This window comes from Thermobia domestica, chromosome 10 (assembly GCF_964235325.1).
Source record: "Thermobia domestica chromosome 10, izTheDome1.hap1.1, whole genome shotgun sequence".
NCBI classification, from domain to species: Eukaryota; Metazoa; Arthropoda; class Insecta; order Zygentoma; family Lepismatidae; genus Thermobia; species Thermobia domestica.
The window spans coordinates 34,701,683-34,726,950 of record NC_137463.1 but is presented as its reverse complement, the minus strand read 5'-3'; the positions used below and the strand labels follow the sequence as shown (position 1 = coordinate 34,726,950).

Sequence of the window (25,268 nt, the reverse complement as noted above, 5' to 3'; positions counted from 1 at the left end):
CGTGTGTCAAACTACCCTAAACATGGGAGATCAACCGATTCGTGTACTGTGTGCTTTCAAATTCAATGCATGAGCCGTACATCATCATGATTGTATCAGTACGCAAGAATGGGATCGAAATCATCCTTTATTCATCTGTGAACAGTTATTCTCCGTGAATAATGTTTTACCTTTTCAAAAATACGGAGTTATTTGATTACTAAACAGTTCATTCTGAAAAATTGCATCTTAGTTACCGACTAAACACCTCCAAACAGTAACTAGATTACTTGGGCTTTCAAGCGACGGCTGAACCGTCGCATTCCTTAAATGATGTCTTTGCAACAAAAATTGGACTTTTAAACAATCCTCATCCTAGTCAGTGCGTAAGTAGTGTTATAGAAATCCACCATTAGATGTTAAATAGTTATTGCAATTGACGTGAGGCCATTGGTCTGTAGACCCACTAGTGGTATATTGTGATTGCTTGACTTACAACGTGAAGGAAGTGTTTCAATTCTTTTCTTATTTTTATAATTCTGTTTCAGGAAACGTACCTTGGCACTTTTGGTGGGAGAAATCTTGGCCACGTCGTGAGAAACATATTAAGAAGAGTTTCTTCTGACGAAGTAGCGGTCTTGTACAATTGGACTGGGAAATATAAAAAGAGATCACTGGAGAAATTGACCATTTCAAGAATAATAATTAATAGGTAGGATATTACCTTATCTCGATACTTCTCGTAAATTTGATGCAGTGGCACTAGTCGACTTGTGTTGACGCCTTTCATTTCACTGAAGGAAATTCAATAATACTACTATGTAAGGAGCAGAGGTTGATGAAATATATTTGAATTATTTCATGTTAAAAGGGCATATCTGCAAAATCAATGAAGCTCATTTTCGCAATTCATCACCCACTTCTAGCCTGGGCTGCCAGAAGGAACAAGAGTAACGAGACCGGCCTTCACTGGTGGGAGTTCTGTACACCTTCAATAATTTTCTTCAATGCGGAAGAGAGCAATGTTGCAAAATGAGAACTGACAGTTGTATTGTATTTGGAGATTGGAGATTCGGTTTGGGGATATTCGCGTAGCCCTATGCGATATTTACTGTACAGAAGATTGTGTGTAAGCAAACCTAGGTGTAAAAGGGATTGTGTTTTCAAGTAGAAGCGGGCAGATGATATATACGACTTAACAAATTTTAAAAAAAGGTTAATAGCGTTCTCGACGCCGAAATTAAATTGCCGCAAATTTTAAACGTTTCCCTAAATATTTCATAAACTTATAAAGAGGAGAAAAATTGCAAGTTGTTGTTCTTTTAACAATGTGATTTTCCAAATGATAGCGTAGTTACATCTCCTCTGAATGTTTTGGTTATGTAAAAAGCAAGGAACGAATTGTTTTTGTGTGTTAAAAAGTTTATTTCCTAACTTTCAAACAACGGAAAATATTCAGAGAAGTTTTAACTACGCTATCATTTGTAAAATCATGCGTGCAATTTAATTTCGGCCTCGAGAGCCCTCTTAAAACCCATCACTTAAAAGAAAGAAAAAACTCGATGACCTATCACCAATTTTTATGTTGTAAAGAATTAAAACTTGATACAGAGTTTGGGAATAAAAATTAACTGTTATCAACGTTGAACGTAGTTAACTTCTTTTTTACACGAATTTCTTCAGTTTGCCAATATCTGAGAAGAAAGCATAGCAGTGATTCTTGCAGTTGTTTACGTAGACTGTGACTTATCTCTAGTATTCGTGCATAGCTTATACAATGTTCTGACTTAAAGTGTTGTGAAATTTCCTTCATGATTTTTACCCATTTTTATTTTTGACCTCTCTTCTTTACTTAATTACAACCAAATATTATGATGTGAGGCCGTTAAAATTACTATTTATATGTGGTGAGTGCTCAAATTTTATTTCATTGTGTAGAATCGTAATTTTTTAAAATCAACTATCATTAAGACAGTGGTTTTACTTTCAGTCACGCCAGTCTGTTACATAGAACATTGTACAGTAGTAAGTTTGCGTGTTCATATTTCAAGTGTTTTCGAACCGTTACTGAAGTACGGATAATAAAGAATTGATGTAATCTATTGGTTCTATTTGTAGTATATCTAGTATTGTTCTGTTGACTTCACAAATTATTTTCATTTCAGGGGCTGTGCGTCTTAATGGAATAGCCAGGAAAGCAACAGACCAGGAAATAAAAGAAAGGATTCAGAACTGGTTCCGCTGGGGAAGAGATAGAAATGGAGGAAGAGAACGAAGGCGTACGTCATCCAATTTCCAAGAGACACAAGAGGAGACTAATCGAGAAGGAGGAATGGACCATTCTTGAGGCATTGCGTTCATCTGGGAAACAGGTTGCAGGATGTTCTACGAATTTTGTGAACTTTCACTCAGGTACAAGTGTTGCTAGTAATGTAAATATTTACAGTCCTTGTATAACAAGCGCTGAAACAACTTTTATATTTACAAACAGTAGTGAGAAAAGTAATGATGTAACTTCTATAGTTGCAAACAGTAGTGAGAACGGAAGTGTGGATGCACCACATCATTCATTCTGTGTGCCTTCAGTGAAAGATCAGCTTATCACCTGGTCTAAAACCGATGAATTCCTCACAAAATGCATTCTAATTAGGGACTTTTGTCATGAATCCCTGTATTACTGTCTTCCTTATTGTAACATGGACCATTTTTATTAGAATTATGAGTTTACACATCGACGGCATTTTGCTGCTACCTTATATCTCAAAAAACATTCCTTCGAAAAGAAGATATGACAGTTCTAATCAGATCCGATCAGAAACTTCATCCAAGTTCGTCAGCCTTAAAAAGCAGTAAGATGAAAGATGGATGAGCGAAAGTTTCTTGGCGACCTGTTAGAGAAAGTTAGGAAGTTGCCAAGAGGTGGCAAGATTGATGATATTCAGGTTTTACGGTTGACGATGGTGTGAAACCTCGCGCCAACTTCCAAAGTTTCTATCACATGTTTTCGCCAAGGAGCTTTGCTCATCCCTCCTCCGTCTTACCACTATTCTGGGCCTGACGAACTTAGCTGAAGTTTTGGTATCTCTGATGTTTTTGATCGGATCTGACCGTGTTTTGACGTAACGTCCTTGACATATATGTAACCCCATACACTTCATAGTACGGGTAGTTGCTTAAAGCTCACTGAAACACTTTTCACATGTTAGTGCAAAAACATTTGCATAAAGTTTACAAAATATTGTGATACGACCTACCTCATATTTCATAATTTTTTCAATACTCGGGACGTTATAAAGAAACTTTGTGCAAAATTTCAACTCTCTAGCTAACTGGGAGGACCCTAACAATGAGAGTCAGTTAGTCAATGAGTATGTGAGTGGGCGAAAAAAAGCTGATTTCAGAGGTCCACAACTCAGACATGGTTTATGCTACGAACATGCAATTTTGCACATAACTACCATATCACCCAAACTTCATAAGCTCATTTTCCCGTCTTTAACATCGATTAGTTTTTACGGGCCCTCGAAATCAACGATTTCGCGATAAACTCTGGTTCGTGTATAACTTGATTTTGGTAGCTTACATTTCTTGGTGCGCTTGGATGGGCATGCGATGCCGCGCATGTTGAATTATGTTCCTTAGATAGGTTTTATTGTATTTCAGGAGAGAAAGTTAGTTAGGGCAAAGATACACATCCAGGTTTAAAAATTTAAAATCTAATTTTCTGAGATATAAAGTGACTGCAAAGTACCGTTGATGTATGATCTCCAAAGTGAATTCCGTTAACATTTGAAGAGTTGAAAAATAGCAGGTGTGTACTGAGTTGCAAACCCTAGAAATATACTGGATTTTTTTTTTTTAAGAACTGTATAGAACTGTATGGGAAAATCAGTAATATAAGCATTAGTTTCGCAATATCATTAATTTTGGTGCTAACCCAACGTTCAGATCCACGTAAAAAATTACATGGGCAAAATTTTTTGGTTGTTTTCCACGACTATCTTCTACTACTCTCATAAGGGAAGCTCAGGTGGGACCCTACACTTTCTTTGACAGCCGGAGAATGTGTGAAGTAACCGAAAAACTTTGTCCAAGTAATTTTCTTACGTGGATCTGAACTTTAGGCTTAGCACCAAAATTAATGACGTTGCAAAATGCCTCTTTCTGTATGTAAAAACTTTTTTCGTTGTGAAATCATGACTAAGGCTTTTTACTTCGATGAGACACGTTTGGTTTTGGAGCTATACAGCTGCTGTCTGTTTTTCAGAATCTGGTTTTAACGGTATTCCAAGAGAGAAAAAATTGTGAGAAGTGAAGAAGACCACTGAATTCTTTTAGAAAGGACGCTAATAATGAGTGTCCCAAACTTCACGCAAGAATTAATCTATATATATAAAAGAGAACGTACAATTCTTTGTCCGCTCATCACGCTAATACGGCTGAACCAATTTCTTTCATTTTTGGGGGGTTATTAGGATTTGGACCCTAGATGGTTTTTATCATATCACTTTAATTTTTAATTACCAGTGTCTTGAGATAATTGACCATTCAGGTGTCCACAAATCCTTTGTTAGTTCATCATAGGTAAAAATAAACGTATTTATATGCAACCCGCATGACCGTGTCACTCGGCGGGTTAACATAAATGACAGGCGATATACAGCGGAAAATAGCTTGAATCTTCTGTTTAAAATTTTTTAATTGATTTGCTTATTTTTAGAGACACTTTTACAATATGCCAGCACCGGGATGACCGCAGCGAAGCGGGGCGGGTTAACATAAATGACAGGCGATATAATGTTAAGATTTACTGCAATCTTCTATGGTTTTTATCATATCACTTGAAAGCGAAAAAGTAAAAATTATCTAAGTAACAAAGTTTATTGCGTTCCGGGGTGACCGCAGCGAAGCGGGGTGAACGCTGCTAGTTTTGACATAAAATACATATTTATACTTAAAACTTGATTATATTTATTTATTTATTCATTCATAAACTATACAGTATACGGTTATGCATGGAACAACACATCGGGTAAATAGCCTCCACATACGCACACAGTTGAAATTTTCCATTACCATTTTAAATGAATCTGGCTGACTTTCGTTCATATAGCGTTCATTTTCCTTGAAGTACTACGCTTGTTGTCATTCCAAGGCGTTAATTCGATTTTCTGAACTACAAATGCATCGATTTTGTTGATTAACAAAGCCCTCAAAGTGTAATCGGCGATAAGGCTCATTTTCAGCTCAAGTCAAAATGTAACAATTACTTTTTGCGTGAATTTTGGGACACTTTCGTATCAAGCATACAGGAGACATATTTTGATCCAAGCCTGTACTACAGTATTAATTAGGGATGGGAAATTTCGGAAATTTTACTTTCTAGATTCCGGAAAATAAAATAGAAAATTTCGAATGTCGGAAAAATCTGAATTTTGAAAAAAAAAAACGGATGTTTAGAAAATAATCCAGTTTTTTTTTCTACCACGGTCAACAGTCAACACGTTGAGTTAATGTGTTTAACCAACCTCCAATTTTTTTGGTGTGTGTGTGTGTGTGTTAAGGCAATGGAAAACCAGCTTTTGTAATAAAGTACGACAATTCCCCACGCGACCAATTGAATAAATAGACATAAGAAATGATTAAAAAAAAAACTTTCAGTTCGTAAACACTGCTCAAAGTTTTGGTCCAGCTTGAATCCGCGTGTTGTGGATTTGTTGCTCTTTAGCTTAAATCGCCGCAGTCGGAAAGGGACAAGCCATTTTACTGAACAGGAAATATTGGGGCGCGTCACCTGGCCAGTTACATCATTGTTGTCGCCTTCCGTCTTCTGCTACTCAAGGCAACCCGAATAAAACAAGTGGCTGCCCGACACTGTCAAAAGCTCTGTCGCTGATTTAAGCAAAACGCGGAAATTTTCTATTTTGTATTTCGATCGCATCTGCTTCTACTTTCCGTATTTTGGATATATCACCGATGGGATACACGGATGCGTCGGGCGACCCGAAATACATTGTCAGGTAACTTGTTTCATGTGAATGGCCTTGCGTAGCAGAAGCCGGAAGGTGCATGCAATGATGCCATTGGCTAGATGGCCCGCGCCATAATATCCCGCTAAAACATGGCTTCCCCCCCTTCCATTTGGCTGTGACGGTGAGCTCAAGAGCACCACGCGGCTTAAAACAAAAATCAGAATCTCGAAACCCAGACTGCTTCTTTCATCTAAGTACGGATTTTTTTGAAAGCCGGATTTCGGAAATTTTTGGCCTAGTATTAATGCCTTCAATGCATTTTTTTTTCCAGTTTTGTGATGTATCATTCTTGTCTAAATCGTATAAGTATTCAATAAGAAATGAAAAGTATTTAATATTTTCTTGGTATGCCATAGCAGAGTTCTGTGCCCTCTTGCATAATTGTGGAACGTTTCATGTATCTATACAGGTAGTTTCTATGAGTGTAATATAAAATTATTTTTCAAAGAAGACTCTTTTTATTCCTTGTTTGCACGAATTGTTTTCACGTTGTTTCAATACTTATCAGGAAACCTTTCTCGCATTTGAGAATTTAAAAAATAAAAATGAGACCATCCGTATAATCTTTTCAAATATTGTAAAATGACATACAAAATATCACACTGTTATTTGTAGTAAAGTTATTTCCTATACAATTATCGTAAAACATTATAGTTTTAGGACTTCTGAGTAATAAGCAAAATGTATATAGTTATCACTAAAACGAAAATGTAAATGGTTATCAATGAAAGAAACAAATGTTTTCATTGGTTATCCGAATAAGCGTAATGGCCTTCAAAGCATAACTATAGCTTTTAAAGGTTTGTTTAACATGTTATAAATACTAATTGTACGATAATTTGACATCATGTATAAATTACATTGTGTGTATGTGTATGTTTTTTTATTCCTTCAAATTTTTGAATAAAAACTGTCCGCTCAAATATACCTCTTTGATTTTGTTCTGGTCCTTGAAGTCCTTTCACCAGTCATGTGTGAAATATGACTTTTTTTTTTTTTTTTTTTTTTTTTTTTTTTTTTTTTTTACAAACTGCCGAGGATGGTAGCTCCCTTGGTCGCAACAGGAGAATGACGGCATTGTATCTTGTGCAGGACCAGACAATAGTGACGCAGCCAGTGGTGTACGGGTAGCAAGCCTGCTTGCCAAGAGGCATTCGGCTAGGTCGAGCGTAACCACGAACCCATCTCCGGCAGGGCTTTCTCTGGGTTTCCTCACTCCCACCTGGGGAATACCCGGATGCTGAGTTGTGCAAATCCAGAGCCGCGCTACCTTCCCACATTCTTCTCCCTCCCATATCGGCCTAAGCATTGATATCTAAAGGTTATAAATAAAGTTCAACTTTTCTTTTCTAGTGAAATTGAACTTCATTTATTACCTTTAGATATCAATGCTTAGGCCGATATAGGAGGGACAAGAATGTGGGAAGGTAGCGCGGCTCTGGATTTGCACATCTCAGCATCCGGGTATTCCCCAGGTGGGACTGAGGAAACCCAGAGAAAGCCCTGCCGGAGAAGGGTTCGTAGTTACGCTCGATCTAGCCGAATGCCACTTGGCAAGCAGGCTTGCTACCCGTACACCACTGGCTGCGTCAGTATTGTCTGGTTCTTTACAAGGTACAATGCCGTTATTCTCCTGCTGCGACAAAGGAAGCTACCATCCCCGCCATCCAGTCCATGTTGGTTGAAATATCGTTGTTACCTATCGTTGGCCCAACGTGGGACCAACGTTGATAACTGATTGGAAGTTGAATAATGGTTGTGTCATCATTTGTATTGTCGTTGGCCCAACGTCGATCTATAGTTGATAAATGGTTGACGTTCATTAACGGTTGTCTTATCATGTGTCCTGTCGTTGGCCCAATGTCGACATATGGTTGAAGTGCTTTAACGGTTGTGTTATCGTTTCTATTGTCGTTGGCCCAACGTCGATATATGGTTGATATGTGTATAAAGTTGAATAATGGTTGTAATTACGGTTGACTTTTTGTTGGGCCAACGTTGTAAAATGCTAACCGTTGTCAAACTGTTGCGGTAACGGTTGATCTTTTGTTGGCCCAACGTTGAAATAAACATTAACGGGTGAAACGTGGTTGAACAAATGGTTGACGCGACATCAACGGTTGGGAAATTGTTGAAAAACTGTTGTTTTCTTCGTGGGACCAACGTTGAGAAATGGTGCGTTGGCCCAACAAACGCAAAGCGGACATGCCCAACCATCGTTTCAACGGTTGATAATTGGTGATGTCAACTAAAACTCAATATTGGGCCAACCATTTTTGGTAACATGGGGAAGCACTTTGTTAATGAGATAAGCGTTTGGTTAAGAAAGAATGATTTCTTTGTATTATTGACGACGCCAGTAAGTCTGGAGAACACCTGCAGGCATAGAAAAAACGTAGTTTCTCACCAATTCGGAAGCGTTTAGAGCGACATACGAAAAATAACTTTTCCTTTCACATGAATAAAATGACAATTTTGTATGTTGCTTAAAAATTGAGTAAATACTGTTTGTCCAATAGATGCGGCCATGGTGACGGTCATATATTTTTCGCAAATACCATTATTGTCATAGCTTCATTCAGTAAATCATGGATAATGCTAACGAAGGGTGGAATTGCTTTTATCTGGAAGTTGAGAAAGGGTTTCTCCCACTTAAATTCCACGGTTGTTGATTCAACAAAGTACAGGTCTCTTTGTTTTGTCTCTGGTGTCCATTGCAAAAGTTTTATTAAAATCGGAGATGTATTTGTGTACCATAAAATAGCGAGCATATTGAAGTTGGAGGGAGTTCCCCCTAAATCCCACTGTTACCGATATAACAAAATAGAGTCTCCTTGTCTCTAGTATCCTCTAAATAAGTTTCATTAAAGTGACGTGTACTTTTCGCTGCCACAGAAAAGGTGGAATATTGAAGTGGTGGAGGGTTGTCCTCGAAATTCCACGTTTGCAAATGTAACAAAATATGTGTATCTTTATTCTGTCTCTAGTGTTCACTGTAAAGTTCCATTAGAATCAGCGTGTCCTGGGTTCTTTCCTTTACTATTGAAAGATATTACTAAACTTCACTAAGGAAAATAAAAGAATCCGAAGAGTGAGGATAGCGTTGAACTCTATTCGTTCGGCAGTAGCGTACCCAGGAATTTATTTCGGGGGGGGTTCAAACTAAATATGAAGCTATTTTATATTAAAATTGCTAAAATTGCCCCTAAAATTAGGCTAAATTTTTAAAAAGTCGAAATTTCGGGGGGGGGTCCGGACCCCCGTGTCCCCCCCCTTCCGTACGTCCCTGTCGTTCGGTGTCCGAAGTAAATGCTACTTGTGTGTTTCTTTCTGTTCACTGCAGACCATATGTTATCTGGTGGGTCTGGAAGTAGTTCCCGACGTAATATTTAAGCCTTGGAGAATTGAAAACAGTATTACAACACCCATTCTTGCAAAGATCTATTTATGACAATATTTATTGTGGCTCCTCTATGCTTCATCTGTACTTAAAATAAACGCAATGTCATTCTGACGCGTCATTAGTGCCATACTAAAGGGATCGACTAACATATGATTCCTGTAATAGTCAGGCCTTTAGTTTGTCTCTAATCATCCTTCTAAACGACTGCATAAGGCCCAATATTTCTAATAGGATACCGGCACGTGTTTGTAAGGAATTATTATTTTGCAAATAAAATTGGGCCTTATGCAGAGTTGTTTTGACGTGTTATTGGTGCCATACTAAAGAGCTCGACTTACATGTTTCGTGCAGTAGTCAGGCTTTTAGTATGACTCTAATCATATATCAAAACGCTCTGCATAAGAGCCAATGTTTTTTTTTAAAACCATGTTTGAGGAGTTCCTCTTTATTTCACCTGTACCTAATCCGATGCAATTTTTTTTGTAATTAGATGAACAGGTAATTAGTGAATTAATTTTAATATTTTAACGAATGTTTCTAGTAGTAGTTTAAAACTTAATCTGCACTTATTATTTTTCCTTCTACATAATTTAATAGATATTAAATCGCAGTTGAAAGTCAACTTTCTTTCACTAGTTTGGGCTCAACAAACTATGGTTGTTATGGACCTTATGCAGAGTTGTTCTTACGTGTGATAGTGCCATACTAAAGAATTCGATTAACATATGTTTCCTGCAGTAGTCAGGGTTTTAGTATGACTCTAATTTATTTTGAACTCTGCATTAGGCGGTATAGGTTTATATTGTGATGAAAGCTTATACTAGCAATTCATAACGTATTTTTATCTTTTTACTTCAGCTAATATTAGCATCTTTCTCCGTCTACTTCTGTTTATCAAAGTGAAACATCACTTTTTAGTTGTGAAAACATTACGAGACATACGAGTACACTTGCTCTCGCTTAATCTGAACTGCTTAGTGAGCTGATTGCTTTAAAAGTGCAATTGGCTTGACCTTGCTTGACGTAGTGTATTATTGAACGTGGGAATACTATTGAGTGTTGAATCTCGAATGTTTGTGTTTTTATGGAGAATATTTTGTCCGTAGTTGTGATTTTATCCAATATCTAATTTTGATAGTGTAATTTGAGTGAGGTATATTTGTTTCCGTATATGTATATTGGTTTTTATATGCTTATATCTTGATGTTGTAGAATTACCTCGATAAAGAACTGAAGGGCATTAGCAAAACGGGACGCAGCTTCCAGTTGCGCAGATGTTTATGTTCAAAAGAAGAGAAATCGAATTATTTTGCATGTAGTGTGTAAAAGGGATTACTTACATCTGGAGTATCTTAAAATTTGTAGGAATATAGGGTTTTAGGATTATAAGCTCCCAAAGTGACAAATACATGTGTATATAAATATGTAGGTCATTTATCAGTGATATTATTGTACTAGTTAATTTATAATTTGTACAGTTTGTAAAATGTTTGTTAATACATATGGAAATAACAGAGCACAAAATTGCAATCGTATGGTGAAGTCTATGACTTCACAAAAGGAGAGATGTGTAAGGAGCTTACATATGTAAATAGCATACTAATTAACATAATGAGGTGGAAATATCGAAAATAGTGTGAGAAGTACCATTACAGGTACTACTCCCCAATGAAGGAAGTTCGGCGTATAGTATACACACTCGAACTTTTTATTTTCTTAGATGTATTTATATCAATGATTTCAAGTTGCATCTGCCCCTGCCTGTTAATCTTCTGTGAAACTTTCTATCACTATCGTTTATTTAGGCATCTAAATCGAGTGTGGGACAAAATCCAAGCTAAATTCTGGTAAGTCGGACAAAATCCAAGTAACAGTATAATGTGCGTAGCTGTGGTATTTGCCTGTGAACACCCTAATTATATTGGGTAATAGTATACATAAGAACGTCGAGATCTGCGTTTCTTCTGTGTTCTATTACCACTTCTACATGAAATACCATAAATTTTCTACGTAGTGCAATAGTAAGAAGTATCCATGTGCACAAGACATGCGATATGCGTTAAACTCCCCCCCCCCCTTACACACACATAGTCATAGATAAAGTACAAGGGCACTACACATGCAGATATGAAGTACAGGTACGTTCTGTTTTATTTTCGTATCAGTCGATAAGTAAATCAAAGTCGCTTTGTTACCCCCTTGGTAAGTTCGTAGATACTGAATGAATAATCCCTGAAAGTATGAGCGTCCAGCTCCTTCGGGAACTGACGCGGCTTTATGTATACTATATCCTTATATTGTATGTTTGTTTCTTTCTTCAATTGTCAATTGCAAAAAAGAAACAAACAATATAAAACACCCTAATTATATTGTGTGTTTGTTTCTTTCTTCGGCTTGTGTATAGCCCGCTGCCCCCAGTTCTTTGTCACCGGAACTGGAAGAGTCACTACTACTAGTATTACTACTACTGCTATTATTACTACTACTACTACTACTACTATTGCTGCTGCTACTACTACTATTACTACTAATTTTACTACTCCGATTACTACTACTACTTATATCGAGAACAGAACCCAACCAACCCCTGCGGGGCTTCTAACCCGTTCCTACTACTACTAGTAGTAGTATTGCTACTAACTACCACCACTACTACATCTACTACTACTACTACCACTACTACTACTACTACTACCGCTACTACTACTTATACTAAAGCCTCCTTACCACAAGATTTACATCTTAAATCTTTATAACATGTGATTCCGATTCATTCTGAACTAATATGAACCGTTAGAATCACTATGATTCGTTAAAAATCACTGGGGGGAGCGGGCTATACTCAATCCCTTTCTTCAATTGTCAATTGCAAGAAAGAAACAAACAATATAATTAGGGTGTTCACAGGCACATACCACAGCTACGCACATGATACTGTTTTTGGATTTTGTCCGCGCCCCTTCTAAATCACCTTCGTGCCGTAGAGTAGGTACAGTATTCTCAAGGTTAAAAAGGTTAGGATTTTGTCATTTATCATGAAATTCACTGTCACTGTTTTAGAAAGTGCTTCTCAAGAATTCAACGGTGCTATTCACTATTTTGTGTGTAAATACTGCGTCCAGAAATACGCGTGCGTCCAATCTGTGCTACGTGGACACAGAATACGGATGATACCTGAACGAGTGAGCAGTGATGCTAGGTCTTCAAGTTAAAATTTCCCTCAGGAATGCTCAAAAATTCCCTTTTCAAGATAAAATTTCTCTACCTTTCGTTATATATATATATAACATATATATAATCATTGTTTAAAGAGAGGATTATTGCGTTCTATGGATTGTTACGCTGTGCTCATATTTCCACAACGTACATTTGTGCTTTCGATCTGTTATTACTGCAATGTTGCCTTCCGTGAAAAAGTGGGGGTGCTCATATTGACGTAAGGGGTGTACCCACCCCTTACAATAGGCTAACGACACCTCTGCTTACGGGGATTTGAATTCGCGACCTCTCGCAAGGAGCAAAGAAAAGCAATAGCACACGTGCAGCGTTGGTCCATTCACAGACATTTGGTAATGACATCCCCAAGCCAGGCCGGGGAATGCTTATGAAAAAAAAGTTTGTCACTTTGTGTGTGGGATTGTAGAAAGATTTCCACCGTCTTCCGTCATACTACCGCAATGTTTAGTATCATTTGTTAAAATGGTAAATTTCCCTACATTTTATCTCATATTCGTAAAATCTCCCTTTTTCCCTCCTTAAAAAATTCTTTGCTAAATCTCCCTACGCCGCGGGAAATTTCCCTCAAAGTAGCATCACTGCGAGTGAGTGCAGGAACGCAGAGGGGACCCAAGCGATGGCAAAGGGGTGCGTCCGTAGGAAGCAAGCACGACAGCGATGGTGGGTATGCGCGTAAACGAGGATATTCCTAAAAACAGGAAGTTACGTTACGTTAGTATCTTTCTTAACACAAATCAGTGCGATTACTTTCCTGTGATAGAGAACTTGAATAAATACTCTGATAAATAATCTTCTATATGCTCATTTTTCTCCACTATGAACACGATTAGTGATGTGAGGTGGAAAATTTTCCATTTCGGAAAATTTTCCGCTATATTTTTCCGGAAAATTTTCCGTTCTAAAAAAGTATCAGAAATCAAGTAACAATTCCTCAGCAATCATAAAGTTGGTTGAATTCATGTACAGAAATGTAAAAAAGTGAAAGATCGTTTAAAGAATCGGAAAATTTTCATGGCTCAGACAATTTTCAGTACTATGTAGGAACAAGTTAAACAATTTTTCATGAATCGAAGAATTGTCTGTCCTGTACAGTGATGAAAATTTTCCGGAAAATTTTGAAACGAAAATTTTCCGATTCATAAAAATACTCCACTTATTCCTACATCGCTGTTTAGCCGTGATGTGAGCTAGAAAATTTTCTTCTATATTTTTCGGAAAATTTTCCGTTCATAACAAATATCAGTGATCAAGTAACAATTCCTCAGTATTCATAAAATTGATTGATTTTATGTATAGAAATGTTAATGAACATTTTCAGCTTCTTTAACAGTCTTTCAATTTTTAACATTTCTATACATGAATTTAATCAATTTATGAATACTGAGGAATAGTTACTTTATCACTGATATTTAAGAACGGAAAATTTTCCGGAAAAGTATAGAAGAAAATTTTCCACCTCACATCACGGCTATACAACGATGTAGGAATAAGTGGAGTATGTTTTTATGAATCGGAAAATTTTCATCACTGAACACGATGCTTACATTGCTTTCATAATGCATTAACTGCAATTACATTCACACCATCCACTACATCAAAATACCATTGGAAATAAACTAAAAACCACTGAAAACTACAAAATATACTCTTATTTCTTAAAATAATTCAATGTTTTTAATTAAATAAGCAAAATTCTGAAAATAATATTATTACATATATTTTTTATGGAATCTAAAATATTACTCTTTTGACGAAATTATGAAAAATTTGCGACTTAATCCTACAGTGCCACAACGAATTGCTACATATTTCCAAAATCTCTACTAAACAAAACTTGTGGATATATACAGGATGTCCCAAAATCTCGGACACATTATACCAAATATATAAGGCAACACATCATCCCGTTGAATTTGAATTTTAAGGCTCCTCATTTGCGTGTAACGTTTGTTTCTCACGCCGAAATGAGTACTTATATATGGTATCATTTGAATTTTGCCACGTACACATCTCACCTATGTCCCGCGTCAAAATAAATACAGGAAAATTTTCCAATGTTACCTTATGACAAAAATGTCTCAAACTGATCAGACTGTATCTGCATGGTGCTCAGTTCAAATTTCGGGCCTCTTCCATCACATATCTCCTTTCGTTCACTGCGTCATAGTCTTTTCTTTCTTTCTCTCTTTGTGTTTCATATTTTTTAACTTCCACGGTTGTGCTCTTTAGTGTAAAAGAGACGGATGATTAATGAATGAATGTGAAAATGTTTTTGGGCTCTTCCACCAGGAATCGAACCCGGGACCACGCGCACCAAAGCCACACGCTGTAGCTACTAGACCAGTGGGGACGGCTAAGCCTAGCTTTCTGGCAAATCGATAATTTCTACATTCTAGGTCGTTATGTTCTTGGCATTCTATTATTGCATTTTATTTGACAGATCTTTTCAAATGTAAAATTGGATTTGTTATTTCAGATGTAAACACAATCCATACATTAATTTGTTCTTAAATCGTTTCCACACTTTATTTTTTCGGTGTATTCAGATTTTCACAAATATATTAGAATAGACACTCATTAATTCTTAAGACTACGTACGTTGTATATATACGGTACCATAATAATATGTAAAAGTGTCAAATTCTCCAAATAGATGTCCAAAATCTCAGTAAAAGTAAAGCAATATGATGGCAGATTTGCCAATAATATACTAAAGTGTTTTCAAAATCAGAAGCAAATTGACGTTTGGAGAACCACGTGGTACGCTGTTGCCACTTCGTGCGCACCCCGGTGAGTTCCTGGAACTGTCTTGTGAATCATAACGAAAATCTCTAAATATTGGTTTGTTTCAGTGGCGTAGGGAAGGGGGGGGGCCGGAGGGCCCCCCCCTAAAGAGGTCCGACAATGTACTTTGATGTTTGTAATTTTTTATATATGTTTATGCTTATATATTTTTTTGTTTGTAATTTTTCTATATGTACCTATAACAGCACTTGCCCCCCCCCCCCCAAACACACATCCTGGCTACGCTACTGGCTTGTTTGGATGGATGAAAGGATATGTTTGTCGTCCCAGTTTGTGCAAGTTGGGAAGGGGAGAAGGCTGTGTATGTGTGTGTTTGTTTATTTGACGGAGAGAGAGAGAAAGAGGAGAAATAAGATCTTGCGTGTGATTGTACAGAAAGTACTGTTTTTATAATACGTGTTCTCTTTAAACAATAGAACATTATTTAAATGTTTATGAGGAAAAAATAAATGAAAAATCATGAGGATAAAAAGAACTTATAAAGCACTTCTGAATGTTTATCTGCAATTTGAGGCTGGGGGAGATACGCATTTGTTAGGTATTTGTCTACAAATATTTACAAATAAATTATCTTGGTTCCGCTTTATTCTGAATTTTCAGTGCCGAGGCTATATGAGGCTGAGTGGGATTTACTGCCTGTTGGATCAGAACGTTGCGAGGCAAATGACTCACCGACAATCGAACTCATAGACCACGTGTATAAAGAAATTGTGGTCATTAGCTTCTTGGCTGCGAAGAACCAAGGTTTATTTCTAACTTGTTTGAGTTTAGCGTCCAATTTCACGAGTATATATTACTTGTGACTCCACTGTTCAACGTAGAATTTGAAACACATTGTGTCTTTCGGGAAGCGAACCCTCGATCTCTCACTAGAGACGAAAAGGCGCGTCACTACGTAACTCATAATATATTGAATACATTGTTTGCAAATGTTGACTACTATTAATTTTTTTCGAGTGAAAAGCTATAAAATCCAGAAATAAGGATGATGCTTAAAGCTAACCGTCTATCCCATTACAGCAGGAATGCAAATAAGCAACAACATTTTACTAGCCCAAGAAAAAAGCTACTAGCCCACATCCCAGTCTTTATTGTTTGAAATAAATAATAGTGATATTAAGAACTCGCCTCACAGATGAGTCACTCGCCTCGGGCGAGTGGTTATTTGCATCCCTGCATTACAGGGATGAATATACCTAACACACAGGAATGTATTCAAATCATTACTATAAACCGTAATTAAAGAAAATTTTGTTTTCAGTATCTATGAAGAGGAAATCATTAATACACTGAGTAAACCTGCTTGTAAGAAACAAGTATTTCTTCAAAGGGATAAGCAAACAATTTTTGGTTCCTGCAATGAATTTTCTGAGTTTCATGAGTTCGGTCGTTTTGCAGGGAGAATGTCCTCTACTTCACTGGACATTATTTAATATGTATTCGTTATCATAAACATAGAACACATACTCTAGCACACGATATATATACAACAAAAGAGCTCACATATATAAATATAATTACAGGATTGTGTACGAAGATAATACTCGTGTGCAAACGAATATAAACAAGTAAACTGAATCTAAAAATCACTTCCGCGTACAAAGAAACGAAAGATTAAAACAGCCTCTTTCCTTCTGAAAACACGTGTTTAGTGGCGGCAACATTGAAATGTTAAGGTCTGTTGTCAGGGAAACCCTCCACCCACTGTTGCTAAAAGGACGTTTATGATTTGACCCTCGCTGAGTGACCGCAATAACTATGTGACGTAGATTCCCTTCTTCAAAACAAAATCTGCATATGTTTTTGAGCTGTTAATTGATTTCTAGTTTTGAAAGCACTTTAATACCAAAAGATTATTTGTCTTAAGTTAATTTTCAGTCGCTAATGAATCGTAGAGAACACATTTTAAATTATAATCGAAATTACTTTACTGCAATTGATACTACTTGTCTTTTCTGACAGCTCACTGTGCGCACGTGGTTCTCAATGCTGTATTGCCAGCTTTTGCGTCGGGCATTAAAACACGAAATTATTCACTGCAAGTTAATCTCAATTCTCTCGGAAAGCCAGGTGGGTTTTGTGCTAGGCCCACTTGAGCAAACCCGGCCATAGAAGTAGAAGGTTACAGTCTATTTGATACAACTTGTCCCTTGTGACAGTTGCTTTCCTCTGTTTCTTCCTTCCTGCGCGCGGTCATAACAATCAGGCAAGAAGAATTGTTTCTGTGACAACAGCACGTTCAGCTAATTATAGTGGTTCATTTTTCTCGCTCTGCAATGGTCAACATTGCATCCTTTCCACACGTTGCCAATTTGAACATAAACAAATGCACATTGTTTTAGTCGAATGTCAACTTGAGTAGTGGACCTGCTAGTTGTGAGAGCATTCTTTTTTAGTTCTCTTTTGTGTCATTTAATTCTGTAGAATTGAGATTAACTTGCAGTGAATAATTTCGTGTTTCAATACCCGACGCTAAAGCTGGCAACATAGCATTGAGCACCACGTGCGCACAGTGAGCTGTCAGAAAGGACAAGTAGTATCAATTGCAGTATAGTAATTTCGATTATAATTTAAAATGTGTTCTCTACGATCCATTAGCGACTGAAAATTAACTTAAGACAAATAATCTGATCAATAAACGTAAAGGTTCTCACATTTGCTACTCCAAATTCTTAAAAATTGTCTAATAGTTTTTTTTTTTAATTTTTTTTTTTAACGGTAATATATAAAAATTTGAAAGAGCAAAAGTAGGTGCAATTCATATTCATAAAATAACCGATGGCAAATATAGAACAAGGTATCTGTTGCGATGGATAGACGTATAGGTCAGTTATTGCAAAAGTTCCAAATGCCATATTTTGGGTTCCTTTTTGCTGTTTTTTAAAAAGAAAATAAATAGAATAATTGACAGGATAAAAATAGGATAACTACCTATTTTTTAAATATGAGTTTGTATGTAGTCTTTGACTCATCTATAAAATATTAAAGATTGTGCAAAGTTTATTTTGTGTAGACTTAAAAGTTTCAAGGTGAAGTTTACATTATGTACGAGGACCGTTCGGAAAGTAACTTCCGATTGGCTAAAAAAGAACCGAGTTCATCAGTGACCAATGATGGCCTGCCACTCCTTTCTTCGTCACGAATGTTTGTTCGTCCACTTTTAACGAGCCACCACACCATCTTTTTAAATGAACGAACCCATTTACGAACAACAACTTCTTCACTCATCACACTTGGTCCATATACGGTACATAGTTCCCTGTGACTAACTGCTGCCGAATATTGTTTTGTCGTAAGAAAACGTATAGCTGCTCGAACCTCACACTTGGCGGGGTTTTCTATTGCAGCATACATTTTGAGACGCTACAAAACTGGAACTAGTGATCAGACAATCTTCACTCTACTACGGCTGGCCTGGATGCAGACTGATCTACCGCGCATGTGTGTGCAAAGATGGTAGCATTGCTCCGACTACTTCACCCACAGTGACCAATCGGAGGTTACTTTCAAAACACGCCTCATATTTACCTGTGATACTGAAAAATAGAATTGAAACTTAAATTTATTGTAACTCATGACTGTTTATTTTTATGTCTTTTTTTTTTCAGTTTTTAACTGAATATTTGATATGTCGCGGTATCGAGACTGGGACTTAGCTTGCAAAGTGTATGTGGGAAACTTGGGAAATAGTGCGTCGAAGTATGATATAGAGTCAGCGTTCAGCAAATATGGGCCACTGCGCAATGTATGGGTGGCACGAAATCCTCCAGGTTTTGCATTTGTAGAATTTGAAGACCCACGTGATGCGGAGGACGCAGTGAGAGGGTTGGATGGAACGTAAGTTTATGTTAATTATTTATTGGTACGATGTTAACGATGTATATCTGTGAACAACAAGTAAAATTTCTTTCATGTTAAAACATTTACAAGCACAAAACTTGCAAACAATTTCGAGATGCATCTTATCTTTTCCTTAGCAAAATATCAACTTCTCTACTTGTTCATCCTTATTCTGCAAGTTGGACAAGCAGAAAATTTTATACACCATCTTTTTTACGTAGCAACAAGTTTTCTTTAAATGCTCTAAACAAGAGATGAGGGACATCTTTAAACCGTTCGCTAATTTTCTAACTTCCACGATGTTTTAACGTGAGAGTATTTTTGTTTACTGTATTTTTTTTTTTTTTTATCTTGGTTATTTTAAACTGTCGTTCATTTCTAGAATTGCTAAAATGGAGTGAATAAATCCTGGAAAGGGAGAGATTAAGAATTTGTAAATGTTCTGCATAAATACCTACATTTATACTATGTACACCTTGTCTCAAAAAGGTTGAGCGCATTCTTTATTGGTGTTTTGAGGCAAAAATTTTCTAGAGTCCAGCTTCGGGTATCTTCGGGAAAAAGTAAGCCAGGTTCGAACCTCCAAGCCAGCCTTTGCAATCGGGAAAAAGTTTGCAGATGTGTTTTTCTTCTTTTAAATATGATAAGACTTGTTACCAAGTGTTTAAAAAAGCAACATTGATTGAAATACTTAATGATACAATATTTCGAAACCTTGCACATGCTTGTTTGTCATTTAGCTCTCTATACGTAATGGAGCATTTAAATACGTTAATGAATCTTTCCATATGTAAAAGAATGCTCAAAGTTAAGAAATAGAACATAATTATCGCCTGAGTACTAAAATAAAAGTCAAAGTAGAACAGAAACAGCTTTTGTAATGGATATGAATGTCATAATTATCTTGAGATCCGTTATACATCGCTAGAAGCTTAGTTCTAGAAGTCCTTGTATTAGCTCATTGGTAAGCTGTCGGATTTCAAATCATAAGGTTGTGAGTTCGAATCCTATCTGGGTCAATACTTTTTTTAAAATTATATTTTCCGCAATGCATGAAAAATTATATAAAATAATTACATTAAAATACATAAGTTGTTTATATATAACATAATAATTGCAGAACATAGTAATTATTATGTTTAAAATATAACATCTGAGATAATTTTCACAGTAGGTCGTTATTATATATGAGAATGTTAGGAAAATCGTTTAATAGCAATAAATAAGTTATGTAGTGTATTTATTTGCAGCTATTTGTCATACAGATTTAACTTCTCAATATTCTCATTACAGTATGTTATTTATATTCGTGAAATACAGTATATTCCTACGGATATAGAAAGTGTATAAACAGAGTATCCAAAGTCGTATCCTGCTTCAAGACACATAGCTTTTCCCGATCCCCTTAACGTCACGGGAAGAAACACAAATTCTCTTTAGAACGGAATGTCGTTACTTAGAGTCTCATTCGAATACGTTGAATATGCTTTTGTGTATTCATCTCTCTCTCTCTCTCTCTCTCTCTCTCTCTTTCGCTTTGTTTATGTGTGTGTGTGTGTTGCAGAATATCCCAAGTTGAATACAACATTTGCAAAGTATATGAGCATCATTGTCATCGAATACCAGAAATTGAAAGTCGTGTTTCTTCAGGTTAGGTTTGCGTGTTCATGTTAGCTCACTGGTAGAGTACGGACTTGCCACTGAAGAGGTCTTGAGTTCAAAGCCTACAGCTAATTATCATTCTTTTGTTAGTAGGATTGCACAGAAATCGGATACAAGGAGTGGTTTACTTCTAGAAATATTTTCAGAAGCGTTTAGGTAGCCCTGAAAAGGGCTGTTTTCGGGAGTTAAGGCGGAGTCATTAATATTGTGTCCAAGACCCTTCTGAATTTATTACACGCTCCATTCTTCTGGGCATGGAATCTATTACATGGGTGACAAATCTATCTTCTTCCCCTACCTCCAGCCATGCTTCGGAAACAAGATGCCACAGGTCATCCTGAGTTCTTGGTGGATCTGCCTCAGGCCAACTTTCCCTTAGAGTACGCTTCACTTCTGCTCACATATTTTCCATGAGATTGAGGTCTGCTCCACGAGGCGGCCAGTCGATTAAATCAATCTCAGGGTGCCCTGCGAACCATTCCTGAACCACACGGGAATTATGTATTGGCGACTGGTATTGCTGGAACTGAATTACACCATCAGGCTGAAACAGATGGCACCATGATATTACTGATAATGTCTAAGTACTGAGCATTGTCCAGATGTCCTGCAATTCTATGAAGCTGTCCTGCTCCGCGACTGGAAATCCAACCCCAACATAAAATAGATACATGGCCACTGCGATTGCAAGCAGCCACATATCCATGGTCATATCGGGTGCCTCTCGGACGATACACAAAACGGCGTCCCTCCTTTGATGTTGTGAATATGGATTCATCTGAGAAAACTACGTTTTCCCAATTGAGACCCACATTCGCCTGTGCAAACGCGAGACGGTAAATTTTGTGGTCGTCTGAGAGTTTTTCCTTCACGGCAGCAACACGGCCACGTAACCCAGCATGACGAAGCCTTCGCAGAGCTGTATGCTTACTACCAGGAAAGAGAGAAGCTTCCCTTATCTGTCTAGACGTCCTTAGTGGGTCTAACCGGGCTTCGTTTACTAATCTCGCATCTTGGGCTTCGGTTGACACATGCGGACGACCAAGAGATCGTAAATTACCAGTCTGACCTGTAGCACCATATTTCCGAATCCGTTGCCTTCCTGTAGAGGCCGGGAAACATACTCGCCTGCTAGCTGCAGTTGCAGAATAACCTTCCAACTCCCATAAAGTAATTACTGCTGTACGTCTATCCATAGTTACCAATGTTCTGAGCTGTGAGAAGAAAGCAATAGGTAAAAGCTAGTACCTGACGTGTGATTGGTTACTTGCACGACACGCCTATTGTGGGGAACAGCGTTGCCAGATCTAGCATAATGATGCTAGATCTAGCATAATTTGCATGTCTCTAGCACCTAGCATCTTGCTTTTAGCATCCTGCCCAAATCTAGCATAATTTCAGCAAGTTATCAAAAAGCCGTAAAACCTGGAGAAGTTGGTCGTGGGAAGAAAAAGAACGGCAGAAATGTATTCTCTTCCATTGATTCATACACTCGGTAAACCATACAGGCAGTCTTATTTTCCTAAGTAAGTTCGGAACGGCTTTGGGCTTTTTTTTTTCTTTTTTTTTTTTGCGGCTCCACCCAGGGTTTTCTAATCCTTTAACTCCGAGGCATGGGCGGAGCTATGGGGGCCATTCTCCCCCCAACTTTTTGACAACTTAACCATCTTTACTTCTGACTTCATGATCATATTTATTCCTGAAATGACAGCTCCGAGACCGACCAAAAATCTGCCCCTCCCCCAGCAGACGATTCCCAACTCCGCTTATGCTGCGAAGTAATTTTCTTTCAAAATATGTAAACAAAAACTTTGCATTCATTTATACGATATATACGTCATTGAGTTTGGCAACGACTGCAGTAATTTAGTTGAGTTAAAATTTTGGTGCGTGAAGTATTGAGTTCTATCCATGCATTCTTGCTCTCTGTGTATTTTAAGTTACGTTATCGTATCTCAACTTTGTTTTTTTTTTTTAACTCCTGAATTAGTAATTATGAGGATCTAGCATAATTTGACCGAATCTAGCATAAGTTCGATCAGGTTTTGGAATAATTCCGAGCTGTGAGTCTGGCAACGCTGGTGGCGAAGTAACATTGATTGAAATACTTAATGAAACAATATTTCGAGACTATGTATTCACACTCTAATTTCGTCATTGTGATTTTCATACGGAAAAGAGCATTTACGTATGAGCTCAGTTATATTTCAGAAGCAGCTTCCGAAAAGCGGTCATGTTAGCTCAGTGGTACACCACCGAGCGTTAAATCGTGAGTTCGATACCCGTTCAGGTGAGATTCCTTTATGATATTCTACTTTCCTCAATGCATGAAAATTATGTAAAATAGTTACATTACAATTCATCAGTTGTATATATATTTTCATATCATCAGTTGTATATATGAGTTGAATATATATATTCATATCATTTCACGACATAAGTAATTCTTATCTTTAAAATATAACATCTGAGGTATTCACAGAACGTCGGTGTGTTATGTGTGAATATTGAATACAAATTTAAAAAATCGTGTAATAGCAATAAATAAGTTATGTAATATATTTATTTGCAGCTACTTTCATCGCAGATAACTTCTCAATATTCGCATTACAGCATTTAGGTAGAGCATATCGAAAATCGGATCGTGGTTCAAGACAAAAAACTAGCTAGCCCCAAACTGTCACGTAAGAAATTCACGAATCGCAAAAGTAAAGGGAAGAGATTGAGAGCGGTAATTCCTTAATCGCTTTCTCTCAACTCTCTCTTATCTGCATTTATACATATAAAAGTGTATGTATGTATGTTCCATCATAACTCATGTATGCCTAGAGCAGGGTTTCTCAACCTGGGAGTCGCGGCCCCTAGGGGATCGCGAAGATAGGCGGAAGAGATAAATATAGTTAGAATCTAATACCAGAAATTATTTTTAAATATTATTTTTAATTTTGTTCTGATAGGCATACTTTTATTTTTTATACACACTGTAAAGAACAATAAAAAATAAGTCTACTGAACATTTTCAAAGGGTGTAGAATTCGTGTTACTATTCGGTTCAAAGTCTCTTGTCGTCGCGAATTTTGTCGAGAAATTTGAAGCTTAAAATATACAAAACGATAATCATGCCTGTTGTTCTGTATGGTTGCGAAACATGGTCGCCTACTCTGAGGGAAGAACATAGACTGAAAATATAAAATATTTGAGAACAAGATCCTTAGACGAATATTCGGACCGAAGAGGAACGGGAATGGGGAATGGCGGAAACTTCATAACGAGGAACTACATAATTTATACGGTTACCCAACATTGTTAGGGTCGTCAAGTCTAGGAGGCTTAGGTGGGCAGGTCAGGTAGCTAGAATGGAAGAAAGTAGAAACGCTTTGAAAGTCTTGACTGGAAGACCAAACGGAAAACGACCATTAGGAAGACCTAGGGGCAGATGGGAGGACAATATTAAGATGGATCTCGCAGAGATAATACAAAGTAGAAACTGGATCCAATTGGCTAAGGATAGAAGTCAGTGTAGAGCTTTTGTGAACGCGGCATTGAACCTTCGGGTTCCATAGGCCATAGAGTTAGTTAGTTAGTAAAGTTGTTTAAAAATGAATTTAAATCAAAGAGGTATGATATAAAACTAATGAGAACTGTATATAGAAATACTAGAAAAATACACATGAAACAAAACCTGCACATTGAAATACAATTAAAATTAAAACCTAATGAGATACCTAAGCATGGTGTAATTTCACTAGTGCAGCAATGCTCGGTTCAATCTTCATGACGAATATTATCAAGCCGTTTTCAACTGATAAACGATTTCTTATCTTTGTTTTAATGTTTACCATAAAAAAAAAAAAAAAACACTTTCGCACAAGTACGATATAGCAAATGGAATTATTACTTTTAAAGCAGCAATCACCAGACCAGGATATTCTTCTCTCCTCATCAGGCAGAACTTGTCCAAGTCTTCGTTACAGAAAACCAGTTGCAAAGACTTGTCGCATGATCATTCTATTATTTGGTCAAGAAGTTGTGGGCTTAGATCGGATACGTTAATGGCCTCTTCAATGAAGGAGTTTAACATCCATCTTGAACCAGCACCTTCGTCGTTGGGAATATAGATATTACAGTTACTGTATCCACTGTCAGTGCCGGGCGCCGAAAAGAGGGGCCACACATTTCGGAGGAAGTGTGTTACTCAAGTTAGGAAAGTGCATGTGCACATGTGTAAAATAGAAGGAAAAACGTAATAAAATGTGCTCAAAATTAAGGAAAGGTAGGGTTTATTTTGAAAATGTTATTGAGCTTCGTGC

General features: G+C 37.1%; 1 protein-coding gene and 1 long non-coding RNA gene across 6 annotated transcripts in view; both read left to right on the top strand.

The window, feature by feature from the left end:
• Positions 1–109: 109 nt before the first annotated feature.
• LOC145662434 (uncharacterized) lies at positions 110–6,934 on the top strand. The gene is made up of 2 exons (XR_014127045.1): positions 110–691; positions 2,145–6,934. It is a non-coding gene; the product is annotated as an uncharacterized LOC145662434 (long non-coding RNA).
• Positions 6,935–10,410: 3,476 nt separating this feature from the next.
• Positions 10,411–25,268, top strand: part of LOC145662433 (RNA-binding protein 1-like) — a 61,048-nt gene continuing 46,190 nt past the window's right edge. For 4 of the 5 annotated variants that reach the window (XR_014127042.1, XR_014127044.1, XM_081728002.1 and 1 more), the window contains exons 1-2: positions 10,411–10,567; positions 19,065–19,293. Coding sequence is in view for 2 of the 5 variants with exons in the window: in XM_081728002.1 (XP_081584128.1) it covers positions 19,085–19,293 (209 nt within the window). In the remaining 3 variants the exon portion in view is untranslated. Of the gene's footprint in view, positions 10,568–10,698; positions 10,840–19,064; positions 19,294–25,268 lie in introns of those variants that run through there. The other variant, XR_014127043.1, reaches the window with a different exon arrangement.